Source organism: Eretmochelys imbricata, chromosome 1 (assembly GCF_965152235.1).
Source record: "Eretmochelys imbricata isolate rEreImb1 chromosome 1, rEreImb1.hap1, whole genome shotgun sequence".
Taxonomy (NCBI): domain Eukaryota; kingdom Metazoa; phylum Chordata; order Testudines; family Cheloniidae; genus Eretmochelys; species Eretmochelys imbricata.
The window spans coordinates 100,526,541-100,540,529 of NC_135572.1; the positions used below are offsets into that span (position 1 = coordinate 100,526,541).

The 13,989-nt window shown below is 43.7% G+C and overlaps 1 protein-coding gene across 8 annotated transcripts in view; it reads right to left on the bottom strand.

Moving 5' to 3' along the window:
• Positions 1-13,989, bottom strand: part of DOCK9 (dedicator of cytokinesis 9) — a 335,650-nt gene that overhangs the window by 188,548 nt on the left and 133,113 nt on the right. For all 8 annotated transcript variants that reach the window (XM_077812928.1, XM_077812891.1, XM_077812874.1 and 5 more), the window contains exon 7: positions 13,750-13,884. In XM_077812928.1, the coding sequence (XP_077669054.1) occupies positions 13,750-13,884 (135 nt within the window). The remainder of the gene's footprint in view (positions 1-13,749; positions 13,885-13,989) is intronic.

The following is a 13,989-nucleotide window of genomic DNA, read 5'->3' on the forward strand; positions in this document are numbered from 1 at the left end:
TGTGAGTACAGACTTTTTTGCATTGAGCCAGAGGCCCAAGGAGTCAAACAAGGACGGGGCCTTGGTAGTTGCTATCTGTACCTTGAGAAATTAGCCACCTTTCAGGAGCCAATTGACCAGGTATGGAAATTTGATTATTCCCAACTGGAGAAGATGGGCTGTGATAGCCAAGATAACTTCAGTGAAGACCCTTCGGAGTGGGGGTGGGAGGGTGGAAAGGCCGAAGGGTAATATGCAATAATGGTAGTGTTCCCTGCTGTCATAAACATACAGCTAAGGGTATCATAAAATCCCTCCTTACCTGTAAAGGGTTAAGAAGCTCAGGTAACCTGGTTGGCACCTGACCAAAAGGACCAATAAGGGGAGAAGATACTTTCAAATCTGTGGGGGAAGGTTTTTGCTTTGTTCTTTTTGTTGGTCCTCTCCAGATCAGCGAGGAATCAGGACAGGGAAAATATATCTCCCAAAGCCCTACTTGAACTAAGCATCTGGATTACAAAAATTGTAAGTAAAGCAAGGAAATGCATTAATTTATCTTTAGTTTTAGCTTGTGAATTTTCCCTGTGCTAGAGAAAAGTTTATCCCTGGTTTTTTGTAACTTAAGTTTTGCCTAGAGGGAAATCCTCTGTGTTTTGAATCTGATTGTCTGTAAAATTAGGATGGAAGATAATTTTACAGGAGGTGCTTCTTTTACTTTTTTTTTCTTCTTTATAATAAAGTTCTGTTTTTTAAGAATCTGATTGGGTTTTTAGTGTCCTACGAACCCAAGGGTCTGGTTTGTGCTCACCTTGTTTATTTTCAAGCCTCCCAGGAAAGGGGGTGTAGGCTTGGGGGGATATTTTGTGGGAATAGGAACTCCAAGTGGTCCTTTCCCTGATTCTTTGTCTAAATCATTTGGTGGTGGCAGCATACCTCAGTCCAAGGACAAATAGAGATTTGTGCCTTAGGGAAGTTTTTAGCCTACGCTGGTAGAAATAAGCTTAGGGCGTCTTTCATGCGGGTCCCCACATCTGTACCCTAGAATTCAGAGTGGGGAGGGAATCCTGACACCTACCCACTAGGAAAAACAAGAAATACCTGAGTGAGGGGCGCATGGATATATGAAAACAAGCATCCTGAAAGTCAAGGGAGACAAACTAATCTCCTGGATCCAGCAATGGAATTATCACTGCTACAGTTACCATTTTGAACCACTGAGAGTGGAACAAGGTTTTTTAAGTGCTGAGGTCCAAAATTGGTCTCCAGCCTCATCTTTTCTTGGGGATCAGAAAGTAAAAGAAGAATAGAACCCTCTCTTGAAGAAGTCTAGTGGAAGAGCTTTGATTACCCCTACTATTAGAAGAGATTGTACCTCCTGCCACTAGAAACTCTCATTAGAAGGCTCCCTGAAGAGGGATGGTGAACAGGGTTGGGGGAAGGAAGGAGCTAAACTGGATGAAATCAGCTACAGGATCTATCTGTCTGAGATGATTAGCTACACAGAAGGCAGAAAACGTGAGAGGCAATCCCCATAACAGTGGAGGGAGGAATAGCGCAGTGTAGAATCTGGAGAGGGAGACAGTTAGGACCCTTGACCAACAGGTCAAAATGGTCGTTTTGAAGACATTGCCAACTTGAAAGTGATTGTAGAAGAAGGTCCTTTCCTAGCGAATATGGACTTTTCTTGGATGTTCAGCTGGTCTCGCTGGCTGGTAGTGGACTGGGCAAGACCACTGAGCCATCTGCCATCTACTGTACATTCTCTTTGTCACAGATGTATAGCTCCTCAGAGATTGTAGTGTTGCTCAGTAGTCTTCAAGTGTATGATGGAGCCTGTCTGTGGCATCACTGACTACGATTCCTTAAAAGGGAGATCCTTTTGGTGTTTTGTGCCTTTTGGGGGAGGCCAGAGGACTGCAGCCAAGAAGCTTGATGCATTACTACTGCCATAGCCATAGGACATACAACTGTACTGGCAGCATCAAGTGAGAACTGGAGAGATGCTTTGGCAATTGTCTGGCCTTCCATTATGAGAGCTTGAAATTGTTCCATCTCGTCCTGTGCTAGGTGTTCAATAAAAGGTTAAAACTTTAGATAATTTGTAAAATCATATTTTGCAACCAGGACTTGGTAATAGTCTATTCTGAACTGTAAAGAGGCAGAGGAGTAGCTTTTGTGCCCAAGAAGCGCCAGCTATTTCAGTTCCTTTTCAGATGGTGTCAATTGGGACCAATGTTGCATGTTTCATTTGTTGATGACCTCTATAACCAAGGAGTTAGGTTAGGAGAAAAAAATGCTCTTAGCCACTGGGTGGAATATAGTATTTTTTGTCAGTCCAGTCACATGTAGGCGACATGGTAGCTGGAGTTTGCCATACTCTATGAGATAAGACCATTAGAGCATCACTGATGGGTATGGCAAATTTTGCCCATAGGAGATGTATGGAGAATGTCCAACAGGGAATGCTGGGGTTCTTATAGCTCCTCTAATGGAATTTGTAAAGTTTCTGCTATTCATAGTATAAGGCTTAAAAGGCCTTGAAATCATCAGTAAGATGGTGGGGAAAACATAAGAGGCTCATCTGGCGAGGAAGAGAATTGTGGGAATGTAGGGTTTCTTTTTCCCCAGCTGGCTCTTGCTCTTCTGTAAGTTCCTCCTGTGGAGCAGGGTCCGAGGAGGCAGGTGTTGCTTTTGGCATGTCCTCTTACGAAACCTGTAGAGCTGGTTACAATATGTGAACCATGAGTTCCAATAAGCCCAATCAGGTGGGGCATAAGGGAACAGGGCTGGAATCCAGGGTTACCCTTCCCAGGTTTACCTTCAGTTACAGTAAGTAACCGCCTCTTCTTCTTCAAGTGATAGTCTCTATATGGATTCCAGACGTGGGAGAGTAGCTCACAAGAAGTCACAGTCTGTAGGATAGTATGTCCAACTGCCACAGGGGCGATGATATAGTGAGTAGAAAAGGCGTGGACGGAGGACCACATGGCCGCCCTACAAATGTCCTGCCACGGAACGCTCACAAGGAAGGCTGAAGTGGAAGCATGTGCCCGCCTGGACTGGGCCGTGACTCCCAGAGGAGAGGGGGGAAAAACGTGAGAGAGAATACAGTATTTCTCAATACAATGGGAGATCCTTTTGGAGGTATTGCGAGCTGGGGACGTGGCCCTGGCAGCGCTCTGCGATGGTGAGGAAGAGCTGGGGTGCAGCATGGAAGGCGTGGGTGCTTTGGAGATAAAAGGTCGTGCCCGACAGACATTAAGAAAGTGTAATGTGCGTGCCCTGGGAAAGGCGTGCGGTTTAGCGTAGAAGACCAGTAGGTGTATATACTGGTTGAGGTGGAACAGGGAGGCCACCCTGGGTAGAAATTTGGGGTGAAGGCACAGGGAGACCTTGTCCTTGCAGAAGACAGTAAAGGGTGGGTCAGCCATCATGACCGCCAGCTCGCTAACCCATCGCGCTGAGGTGATCGCCACCAAAAGCATTACTTTCATGGAGAAATGGGTGAGAAAACAGGTCATGAGGGCTCCAAATGGTGGCTCAGTGAGGGCGGAGAGGATGAGATTAAGGTCCCAAAAGGGGGAAGGCTTCCATTTGTATGGGAGAGTGTTGAGAAGGCTGCGAAGGAATCAGGCAATAGAGTCAGATGAGCGAAGACAGAAAGCCCATCCACAGAGGGAAGGCAGGCACTGAGTGCCACCAGGTGGATGCAGACAGAGGAGTGGGAGAGGCCAGACTGTCAAAGGTGAAAGAGGTAGTCCAGAAGGATGGGAATGGAGACGGAGTCCAGAGAGTAAAGGTGGTGATGTGCCCAGGTGCTGAAGCGTCACCATTTAGCTTGGTAGCAGGCTCTAGTTGATGGCCATCTGCTGTGAATGAGGATGTTGTGCACGGCGGCGAAGCACACCCTGTCTACAAGCAAGCCCCATCCAAATACCAGGCTGTGGAGTGGGGTGCTGCAGGTGGCCGTGCACCTGTGTGAAGAGATTCGTGAGGCAGGGAAGGGGGATGAGGAGGAAGCGAAGAGATGGAGGAGATTGGTGAACCAATATTGGTGAGGCCAGGAGGGAGCTATGAGAATTACTGCCATGTGATTTCACCACACCTTGCGTAGGACTTGCAGGAGAAGGGGAATGGGCAGGAAGGTATAAGTTGTCCCCAAATCTGAAATGGCTGTGGGTGAGGACAAAGTCACAAAGCTCAGCCACCAGGTGTGCCGTGATCTCCTCAGGGATACTGTTCCTGACAGCTTGTAGTCCATCCTTGTGTGGAATATTGGTGTAAAGAGCTTTTACATCCATGGTGGCGAGGTTGGTGTTTTCAGGAAGATCACCAATGCATTGTAATTTCCTCAGGAAGTCGGTGGTGTCTCGAAGATAGCTAGGAGTGCTCGTAGCGTAGGGTCTGAGGAGAGAGTCCAAATAGCCAGATAATCCTGCTGTAAGAGTGCCAATGCCTGAGATGATGGGACATCCAGGATTTCCAGGTTTATAGAATACCCCTGGTCAGGGCTTGAATAGGGACTGGGAGTGGTTGGCTCACTACTGAAGCAATTTTTCCCTCTCTTGGTATTGACACCTCATCATTACTGGGAGTGGACCACATCCACCCTGACTGAATTGGCCTTGTCAACGCTGGTTCTCCACTTGTAAGGTAACTCCCTTCTCTTCATGTGCCAGTACATTTATGCCTGTATCTGTAATTTTCACTCTATGCAGCTGAAGAAGTAGGTTTTTTACCCACAAAAGTTTATGCTCAAATAAATCTGCTAGTCTTTAATGTTCCACCGGACTCCTCGCTGTTTTTGTGGATACAGACAAACACGGCTACCGCTCTGATACTTGGCACCACCAAGTGAGGGAAGCCAGGATGGAGGCGGGGATCAGGATTGGCTTGCACAAGCGGTCCAACTGTAGGTTGCAGCCTTACCAGAGCCACAGCTGGAGGCAGCACATATGAGGGTGGGTACATGGTATGACTGAGGTGAAGACCGCCACATGGCCAAGAAGGGAGAGGAACTGCCAGATGCGTGTACATGAACGGTGATGTAGTAGCATAATGAGCAGAGTGAGGGAGGTGAATTGGCCCAATGGGAGAAAGGCGCAAGCCGTTACTGAGCCCCTATGAAGGTGAGTGTACAGGCAGGGTCGAGAACCAACTTGTCCTCATTGATGCAGATCCCCAGGCTAGTGAGAAGGACACAGAGGGTCTGGATAAGCGGCAAGGAGGCAGTTGAGAGACGGTGCAACAAGGTGCCAGTTGTCCAGCTAAGTGAATATGGAATGGCCTAGACGGCACATTTAGGCCACAATGACTGCAAAGACCTTCATGAAGACATGGAAAGGGGTGGCAATCCCAAAAGGGAGGACCCAAAACTGATAGTGGAAGCAACCCAATGTGAAGCGGAGGAACTTACGATGAGTGGGGTGGATGTCTATATGAAAATACACATCTTCCATACCGAGAGCTGCAAGCCACGCTCCATGGGGAAGGGATGGGATAACAAGGGGGAGTGTGACCATCCAGAAGCAGAACTTGCATATGAATTTGTTCAATGACCGGAGATCCTGAATGGGGCGGTGGCCACTCCCCACCCTCCCCACTCCTCTGCACGTACACACACACACACACACACACACCCCTTCTATTGGACAAGGAAATAAGAAAAGTAGAAACCACGGCCATGGTACCAGCATGGGATGTGTTCTATGGCACTCTTCTGGAGAAGGGTATCCACTTCCTCTCAGAGGAGACTGCACTGGGAAGGATCCCCAGGGTTCCATGGGGCGGGTGACAAGGAGGAAAGGAGAACCCTATCAGGTACCCCTGGTGAAAAACGTCCAGCACACAGCATTCGGTGGCGATCTTTCCTCAGTGGTGGGAAAACAGGGCAAGACAGTCCCCAAAAACGATCTGAGGAGCCAGGGAAGGGGCTGAGAGGGGTTCGCAGATCTCGGGGAAAGAGTCCAAAAGACTGCGTGAATGGATGCTGTTGGAAGGTGGAGGTGGCAGAGGCAGAATAGTGAGGTCGCTGTGTGTGCAGACGGTGGAGAGACAGCTCTTGCAGGCATTGAGGGTAGGGCTGGTCTCGGGACGAGGCGGCTCTGGTAGGTGCAGCAATGTCCTGGGGTTTGTTGTAGATGGGAGGAGGAGTAGTGCGAGTAGGGGCTGGCTGGTGATTTGGCAGTGGCAGTACACTGCAGTCTTGGTAAGGATACCAAGTGCGCCAGTAGGGCCAGGCATATGGGTCACTGGGCATCAACAGCCCCTCAGGGTTAATGGAACCATGCCTTGGGGGAAGGGCCATACGCTGGCAGGTAGGGCTGGTTCTGGGGGTCCAGGCTACAGGAGCGTGCAGGAGAGAATGGGGAGTCTGGCTCAGGAGACCACTCAGAACTGGAGGACGGGTCCGGCAGAGGCCAGGCCGTCGGTGCTGCCAGCACAAGACAAAGCACAACAGGGCAGTCCTGGAGCAGGAGAGGTTCAGCCACCGGCAATACCAGTGGTGAGAGGTGATGCAGAGCAAGATGCTGCCAGAGAAGGAAAGACTCATCCGAAGGAGATAGAAGCCTCAAGGCGACTGGAGACCCAGAGCGCTGAGGGGAGCCCATGCATAGCAGCATGAGATTGGCTATAAGTATCACAGGGAACAAGCGTCCCAGCATGGTCGGGACTGGGCATGAAAGTCTGGATGGTCATGAAGGTGTTGACAGTGCCAGAGATGAAGGCGGCAAACTCGGTACCAATACTGGAGACAGTGCTGGCGGGTCACAGCAGTCCTTGGACTTTTCTCTATATGAGATTTCTTAGGAGAAGGAGCAGCTGAGTCAACACGCAACTTCTCACCTGACCTGGCACCGCTTGGGATGGCAACACTGTGTTTAGAGTTGATCCCCATCAGGGAGCCGCCCTTATGCCTGTGTGTTTCTTATGTGCATGGTGGGGTTTTGGCAGTTGTGTCAATACCGCTGGAAGGGCCCACGGAGGCACTCACCATCAGTGACAGGCATCACTCTGGCAGATCTGTCAGTGCCAGATCCGATTAAGTCTCCTCCACCAGGCCTTTGCGGAGGCGAAGTTCCCTAGCTTCCCGAGTTTGAGGTAGGAATGAGCAGCAGATGGAGAACTGGCACCAGCGTGGACTTCACCAAGACAACAGAGAAAGCATTGGTGCTTGTCACTCACAGAGAAGGAGCACGAGCACATAGCATACCTTTTGAAGCCGGCTTGCCAGAGCATAGTCTCCAGGACGGGGGAGTGTCCCGCAAGGGGAAAAAAATCCAGCAGGGGAGATCTAAATGACTAAAAACTGTTAGACAACTATATACAACTAGAAAAACTATTTACAGAAGGAACGGACAAGAGCTCTCTTAGCAAGCTACGAGCACCGAGGAACAGGGGTTCTGATTCTAGCCATGCAGGAGAAAGAGGGAACTGGAGAAGCGTTGACCCCCACAGACTCAAAGGACACATCACACGGCTGATGCATGTAACACGTGCCGGTCAACAGACATTACTACAAGCAGTTCCAGCTCTGGCACATGGCACGCATACACACCCACATTTGGAATCCACATAAAAAAGAAGATCTAAGTTATATATTGACCGGGCTAAGTGGGATTAGAAGGACCCTATATTTGTTGGAATTGGTTTATTGGGATTATAAGGACCCTGTATTTGACAAAATTGGTTTTCAGTAACCACTCATCATAAAGTCTAGTGTCTGAGTGGTGAGCCAAGAGTTAGAATGCCTAAGGGGACTACATTTTTGGCTTCTTGTTAACCAGTGTGGTGAGACAAGTTCCCTTTTTATTACTGGCTTGGTTATAATCTAATAATAGAGTAACTACCAGTTTGTGATGAGTCTGACCGATTTCTCAGGTGTCTGTCCTGAATTTGGTAGTCTTAGCAGTGACCTACTGAGGCACAGTGACCCCAAATGTAATTGTACCTTCAGAACTTCAAGATCCAGACCTTTATTACTTCTATTTTATAAGTTCAAATCAGTGTGGTACCTAGAAGTTAAGTTCTGGTCTTTTCTCGTCGTACATTACTGTCAGTAATTAAGATTTTGCAATCCAAAATCTCAAGTGCCTTCAGTTACATCTACCCAATTGTACGGTCTTCAGAGATGCAGCACAAGTGTGACTGATGGCAGAATCTGCTTAATTAACAGTTATGTTAATATATCAGCCAGAACAAAATTCACTTAACTTTCTCATAGCTGTGCTAGCTCTAAAAAGTTAACAGTAAAAACTTCATTTCTGTTATGAAAGTAAATAGATACAACCCCAGATAAACAGAGGCAGCAGCTCTTGTTGACTAACATGCTACCATTTTTTAAAAAGTCACTTTCTCGACAATGACCACAGTTTATGGCCAAATCCTATCCTATCCTGAGCTTTGCAGGTCACCAGGATATGAGTGAAGGAGAATAAAAATATATAAGTAGCTTTTTCTTCCCTCTTTACCAAGGATGGGGGAAGGATGCTGGGGTTCAGAGCCAGTACAAATACACAGCGCCTCCCTACAGATGACCCCTTCCCTCCTGCAAGATGCCCTAGAATGTGCCACATTTCTGGATGTGTTCTTTTGGTCTGTTTTGTGCCAAGCACTGGGAGAGGAGGGGAAGAGACAGAGTGAAACAATTTGGGAGGCACTCTGAGGGGATCTTTGTAATGATTTCAGACTCCTCTCAGTGGTTTTTAATCAGAGGGAATGACCTGGGCCTTAGTTTGCAGGGCATTAACCTAAGAGACTAAAAACAGCTGACTCATTTGGGTTAGATTATTTGTATGTTTATTTAAGTGGTTAAACTGCATATATTATATGGGCCTACAGTCCATTTACTGCACAATTCACCAATCAACGTTATATATGTACTAAAGGAATATTTCATCTCTATTCGCAACATTTTTATACAGTAAATTGAAAAAATATTGCAGCATGGGCTCACCAAAGTTTTTCTCATTAATTCAACATAAGGTTAAAGCAGTTGAAATGTGCTCCTTACAAACTTCATAAATAAAGCAAGCTTGGTTTTGATTATTTTAAGTTTGTTGGGTGTGCAACTCAACATTTTTAAAATTTGTGTTTTGGTTGCACCCCAAAGGCCATATTCAGGATTGGGGGTCCACTGTGGAAAGCACTGTACAAACACACAGAAGGATCCAGTCCTTGCTACAAAGAATATCTGATTTGAAACAAGTACTTTGTGCCCCTATACTACAAAGACTCGGGCATGTGCTTAACTTTACACACTGAGTATTCCTATTAATTTCAATGGGACTACTCACAGTGCATTAAGTTAAACATACAAAGGCATCTTTGCAGGATTTGGGGCCTTAATAGATATGTTCTTTGAGTTATGGACTGTCTTTTCAGTATATGAGCATACAGTTTCTTTTGAACTGAGGCCATGTTTCCCAATTGGGCCTCTAGACAATATTGCAATACAAATACTAAAATACAAGAAGTGCATACAGCAAATTATTGTGGGCAACAAGGGAGATACGACAAGATTAATGGTAATAAAACCGTGCATCTACACAGGGTCACTGTGCACAACCTCATGGTCCAAGTAATACAAAAGGTTTTTTTCCTCCAGCTGCCAAAACTGCTTTTTAACTGAGCTATTATTAATTGGTTGATTTCTTCCTGGCTTCTCAGCAAAAGTGAGTTTTGATGAGAGATTTCATGTTTTTGATATTTTACTGATCGTTTGGAGCAGAAATTAGTGGTCTTTAAATCCAAAGTGCCAAGACAAATTAATATGGATGAACGGCTTGTGCAATTTGATTATGAAGTTGTATGAGTCAAAAGTGCAAATCTTAAACTGATGAATATATATTTTAGTCTCCCAGTAGCAAGACAATAGTTAAAGTTGTGTCAGAATTTTCTATTTTACAGAGTCTGTACCTCTGTTTCACCTTCTTACAGGACCCTTTTTTGTAAACATGCCATGGGGAATTTCCAAATTTCAGCCACTAATTATTATTTATGTCATTGTCTCCATGTGTGTTTTGTCTGAAGGCTGTTTTCAGGAAATTTGGGGAAACTGGAACACCAGAAAAGCCTGATTTTGCCTCCCTCCCACACACACACTATGCACAATTACTGTCTTCTGCTGCTTCCTGAGCGGCAATACTGAGACGTCACAGATTATCAGTCACGCACTCACTCCAGTTCACTGGCATTCTGGGAAGTGTCACTAGGGCCCAGGTTGTCATGGCAACAGCTGACTGTGATAACTGATTTACATCAGACGACACTAACATTATTACAAAGAAAGGTCACAGTAGAACTGACATAAAAGCACATTGTGTTTTCAGAACCTCCCACTGTACTCCTTTAGTTTGTACTGTAGTAAATTACATGATTTCTTTTAAAAGGGTAATTGTTTGCTACTTTCCTCAAAAAGGGTTACATGCAAATAAGATAAAATTACAGCTCCTTTTCATATATATTATTTACATGCTTCTTACAAACTGGGGGCTATATCTTTAATATTTACATTAAAAAACCAGGAAATTATAAAAGTGAGTCCCTATTCAGTCTTGTTACATAATTTAAAATAAGTATTATTTAGAATTATTTAGAATCATGTTTTGTTTATGAATATAGTTTACTTTCAAAACATTGGTCAGCATGACACAGTGGTAAAATAAGGAGCATCACAAAGACCGTGACGATAAAACATACACTGAAGACAAAAAATTTGCAAGTGCCTTATTAAACAGTACATATAGAAAATATTTTCAATTTAAAAACTAAGAACATTCACAAATAAATGTTGTTTAACATTTATTAATAAAAGCAAACTTAATTAACTAAACCATAAAAATCAGGAAATTAAAAGGTTACAAGAAACACTTGTTAAGAAATGCCAGAATGAATGTTGCCATGCAACTTTAATTCAGCCCCCTTGTGAGTATGCATTATGGTAATTTTTAAATACATTATCTTTTTTTAAATACACACAAGACCCCTGGTTCATTCAGCATACAGGATGGATCTACTCTGAGGATCAATTGGAACTTTGGAGTGAAGGAGTATGTTGTCTGTAGGACCCCTGCCCTTTTTTGCTGCAGAAGCTGGAAGGTTTGTAGTGAATGAGGCAGGAAATTGCAGAAAGAGAAAGGACAGCCTCATGGTTAGGGCAGTTAAATGCTGCTCTGGAGACTTGGATTTTATCCCTGCTTCTGCTATCGAGTTCTTATGTTATGCTGGGCAAATCACTTACACCAAACTTTTCATAGATAATCACTTCTGCGTGTAATTAAAAACTATATCAGAATGCATACACACAAGGTGGAAAATTAAGGTTGCATGGGCAACGTTCATTCTGGCATTTCCTAACTTCAAAGTGCTCATCTTTGCATATTTTTAATCCTTAACTTCGTATTTCCTAATTTATTATTTAGTTTATTGCTGAGAGCAACCTTAACTAAGTCTTTTGTTTGTGAGACAAGGTGGATGAGGTAATATCTTTTATTGGACCAACTTCTGTTGGTGAAAGAGACAAGCTTTCAAGCTTACACAGGGCTCTTCTTCAGGTCCGGGAAAAGTATTCAGAGTGTCACAGCTAAATACAAGGTGGAACACACTGTTAAATATACGGGGTTAACACATGTTGCAAGAGACCACGCAAAGTGAAGTGGGCTGTTAACATCTCTGCAGTCATAGATTAAAGGTGGACTAATGGGTTGCAGACCGTTATAATGAGCCATAAAATCCAGTGTCTTTACTGAGTTTATGATTTTTAGTGTCTATAAAAGTTTTTTTCCCCCTTATGCTAGTATAACTTATAAAAAGAGTACAGGCTCACAACCTTAGGTGCAACAGGGAAATGGGGAAATAAAGGCAGTAAGAATATGAGAGTACCCTCTGGACAAAAGTGCATAAGCACTCCACAAGGAACTCCTATCCACAAGGCTCCTGAACTACAGAGATGAGACCCTGGGACAGGATTTCAAGGGAAGATACTTTAGAATGGGCAAAAGTAGAGGCTCCTCAGTTATTCACAAAACACGCAGGGAGGACCTTTGTTGGAAAAGTTCAGGCGGGAGAAGAGGCAGAGGAGAATAATTTGCTGCAGGTCAAATTTCAGCTTAGTTTGATTTTATGTTTGTTTCTAATGGTCAAAAACTTTATAATGGTAAATACTAACAAACTTGACTAAAGCAGGAAGAAAAACTCTGCTCTCATATTTATGAGCTATTTCTGTCCTTTGGAATTTGAAGATTAGGATGCTGAGATTTAAAAAAAAAAAAAAAACAACTAACTGGGGGGCAGGACAATGCACTCAGATTTCAGTTTAAGTCACTGGAGCCAAAGAGTGAGGAACGACAGAGTTTGGTTGAGAGGGAGGACTGACTGACATACTGTCACTTGGTGGGCAACCTTTCCTTCCCTATATTGTGTCTGCTCTTTGCCACTTCCCTCTGCACAATATACATTCATAGTGAAAAATTCAAGCCCATCTGTTCCTAGTGGGCCCATGTGCCTCGTCCCCGCCAGCTGCTTCCTACCGAGTCTTAGTGCTCCACCATGCTATGAATGATGGAATATTCTAGACTGCACCCCATCATCTATATTACAGTACCATAAGGAGAATCAGCGAAAGGGACTTCTTGTTTATGGGGACAGTATGTGCTTCAGGCCCAGCACTGGCACAACTGAGCTAGCATTTAACATCATCTCAGTCAGGGGTGACAAAGATATAGGGAAGGGCAGGGAAAGAGTGAATAAGAGGTACATGGCAGATAGACTTCTGGTCACGATGCCCTTTTATTGCTCTTTGCTGTGTTCTATTTAAATTTGAACCAAACTACAGTTTCAGTGGGTTTAGCCAGGACTAACTTTCTAAACCAAGATAATATCGGTAAAATCACTACATCTTATCAACTTGATGCATAAGTAATTGTGTTACAAATACAAGGCTTTTACAGCCAAGTTTACATTATCGATTTATTCAAATATTTTTGTGCTATTTAGAAAATAATTTTGGGTGGAACTTTTTAAGCGTCTATACAAGTTTATGCAAGGAAGAAAGGAAATACATATACAAAATAATTTATAGATGTATTCTTTCCACAAAGGTTACTATGTCCAGATTCAGGAATTAATGCTAAGAGCCGAAAAACCCAGTTGTCTCCAGGTCTGCTCTGCCTAACAAAACAGATACATACTGTACTATAAACATATAACACAACTCCATGAAACCAATCCTCTGGCTCTTGCTATGAGCAAAACTTTTGGGCCAAAGAGTTGTATCTTTTGCTTCAAACATTTATTTTTAAAAAGTAAAAAGGTCAAGTGAAAACATCTGGAAGGGTGGCTGTGAATATGATGCCACTCCCACAACTAAAATCCCACACAAGAAGCTATGCAAAATATTTTACAGCCCATGTAACTACACAAAATGTAACAGAACTTAATTTTATGCTTTCATTAATTCATCATGCTTTCTTCATTTATTTGTCTTGCTACTTGCCTCCATGTGTTTCTTATAAACACACCACATAAATCAGTGACTTTGTCCATTTTCAGAAACAACCACTTTGAAATTTAAAACACAACCTACAAAATCCAACTACTTTTCTTCCTAACATGTAGCGCACCTGCCTGTTTATGTGACTATTTAAAAGTATGCAGTATGTGTTTAATTATATCCCAGGATAATTATGTAGATTTTGAAAAATTCTGGTCTAATAAATTCATCATCTACACGCACAATATATAAAAAACAGCCAGTACAATTATATTTACCTGAACCACCCCCATACAAGAATCCAAAAATATTGATCCTTTTGGCTCTTTAGATATTTTCTCATCTTTGTAGAAATTGAGATTATATGATCCATCACCAAGTTGGATTAAGTGGAAAAATCTTCTCTTAAATGACTAGTTTAAAAAAAAAAAGCATTGTTAACAGCAGTACTATTAATTCCATATTTCAAAATCCATACAGTAACTCCCTCACTTAACATCCTAGCTATGTTCTAGAAA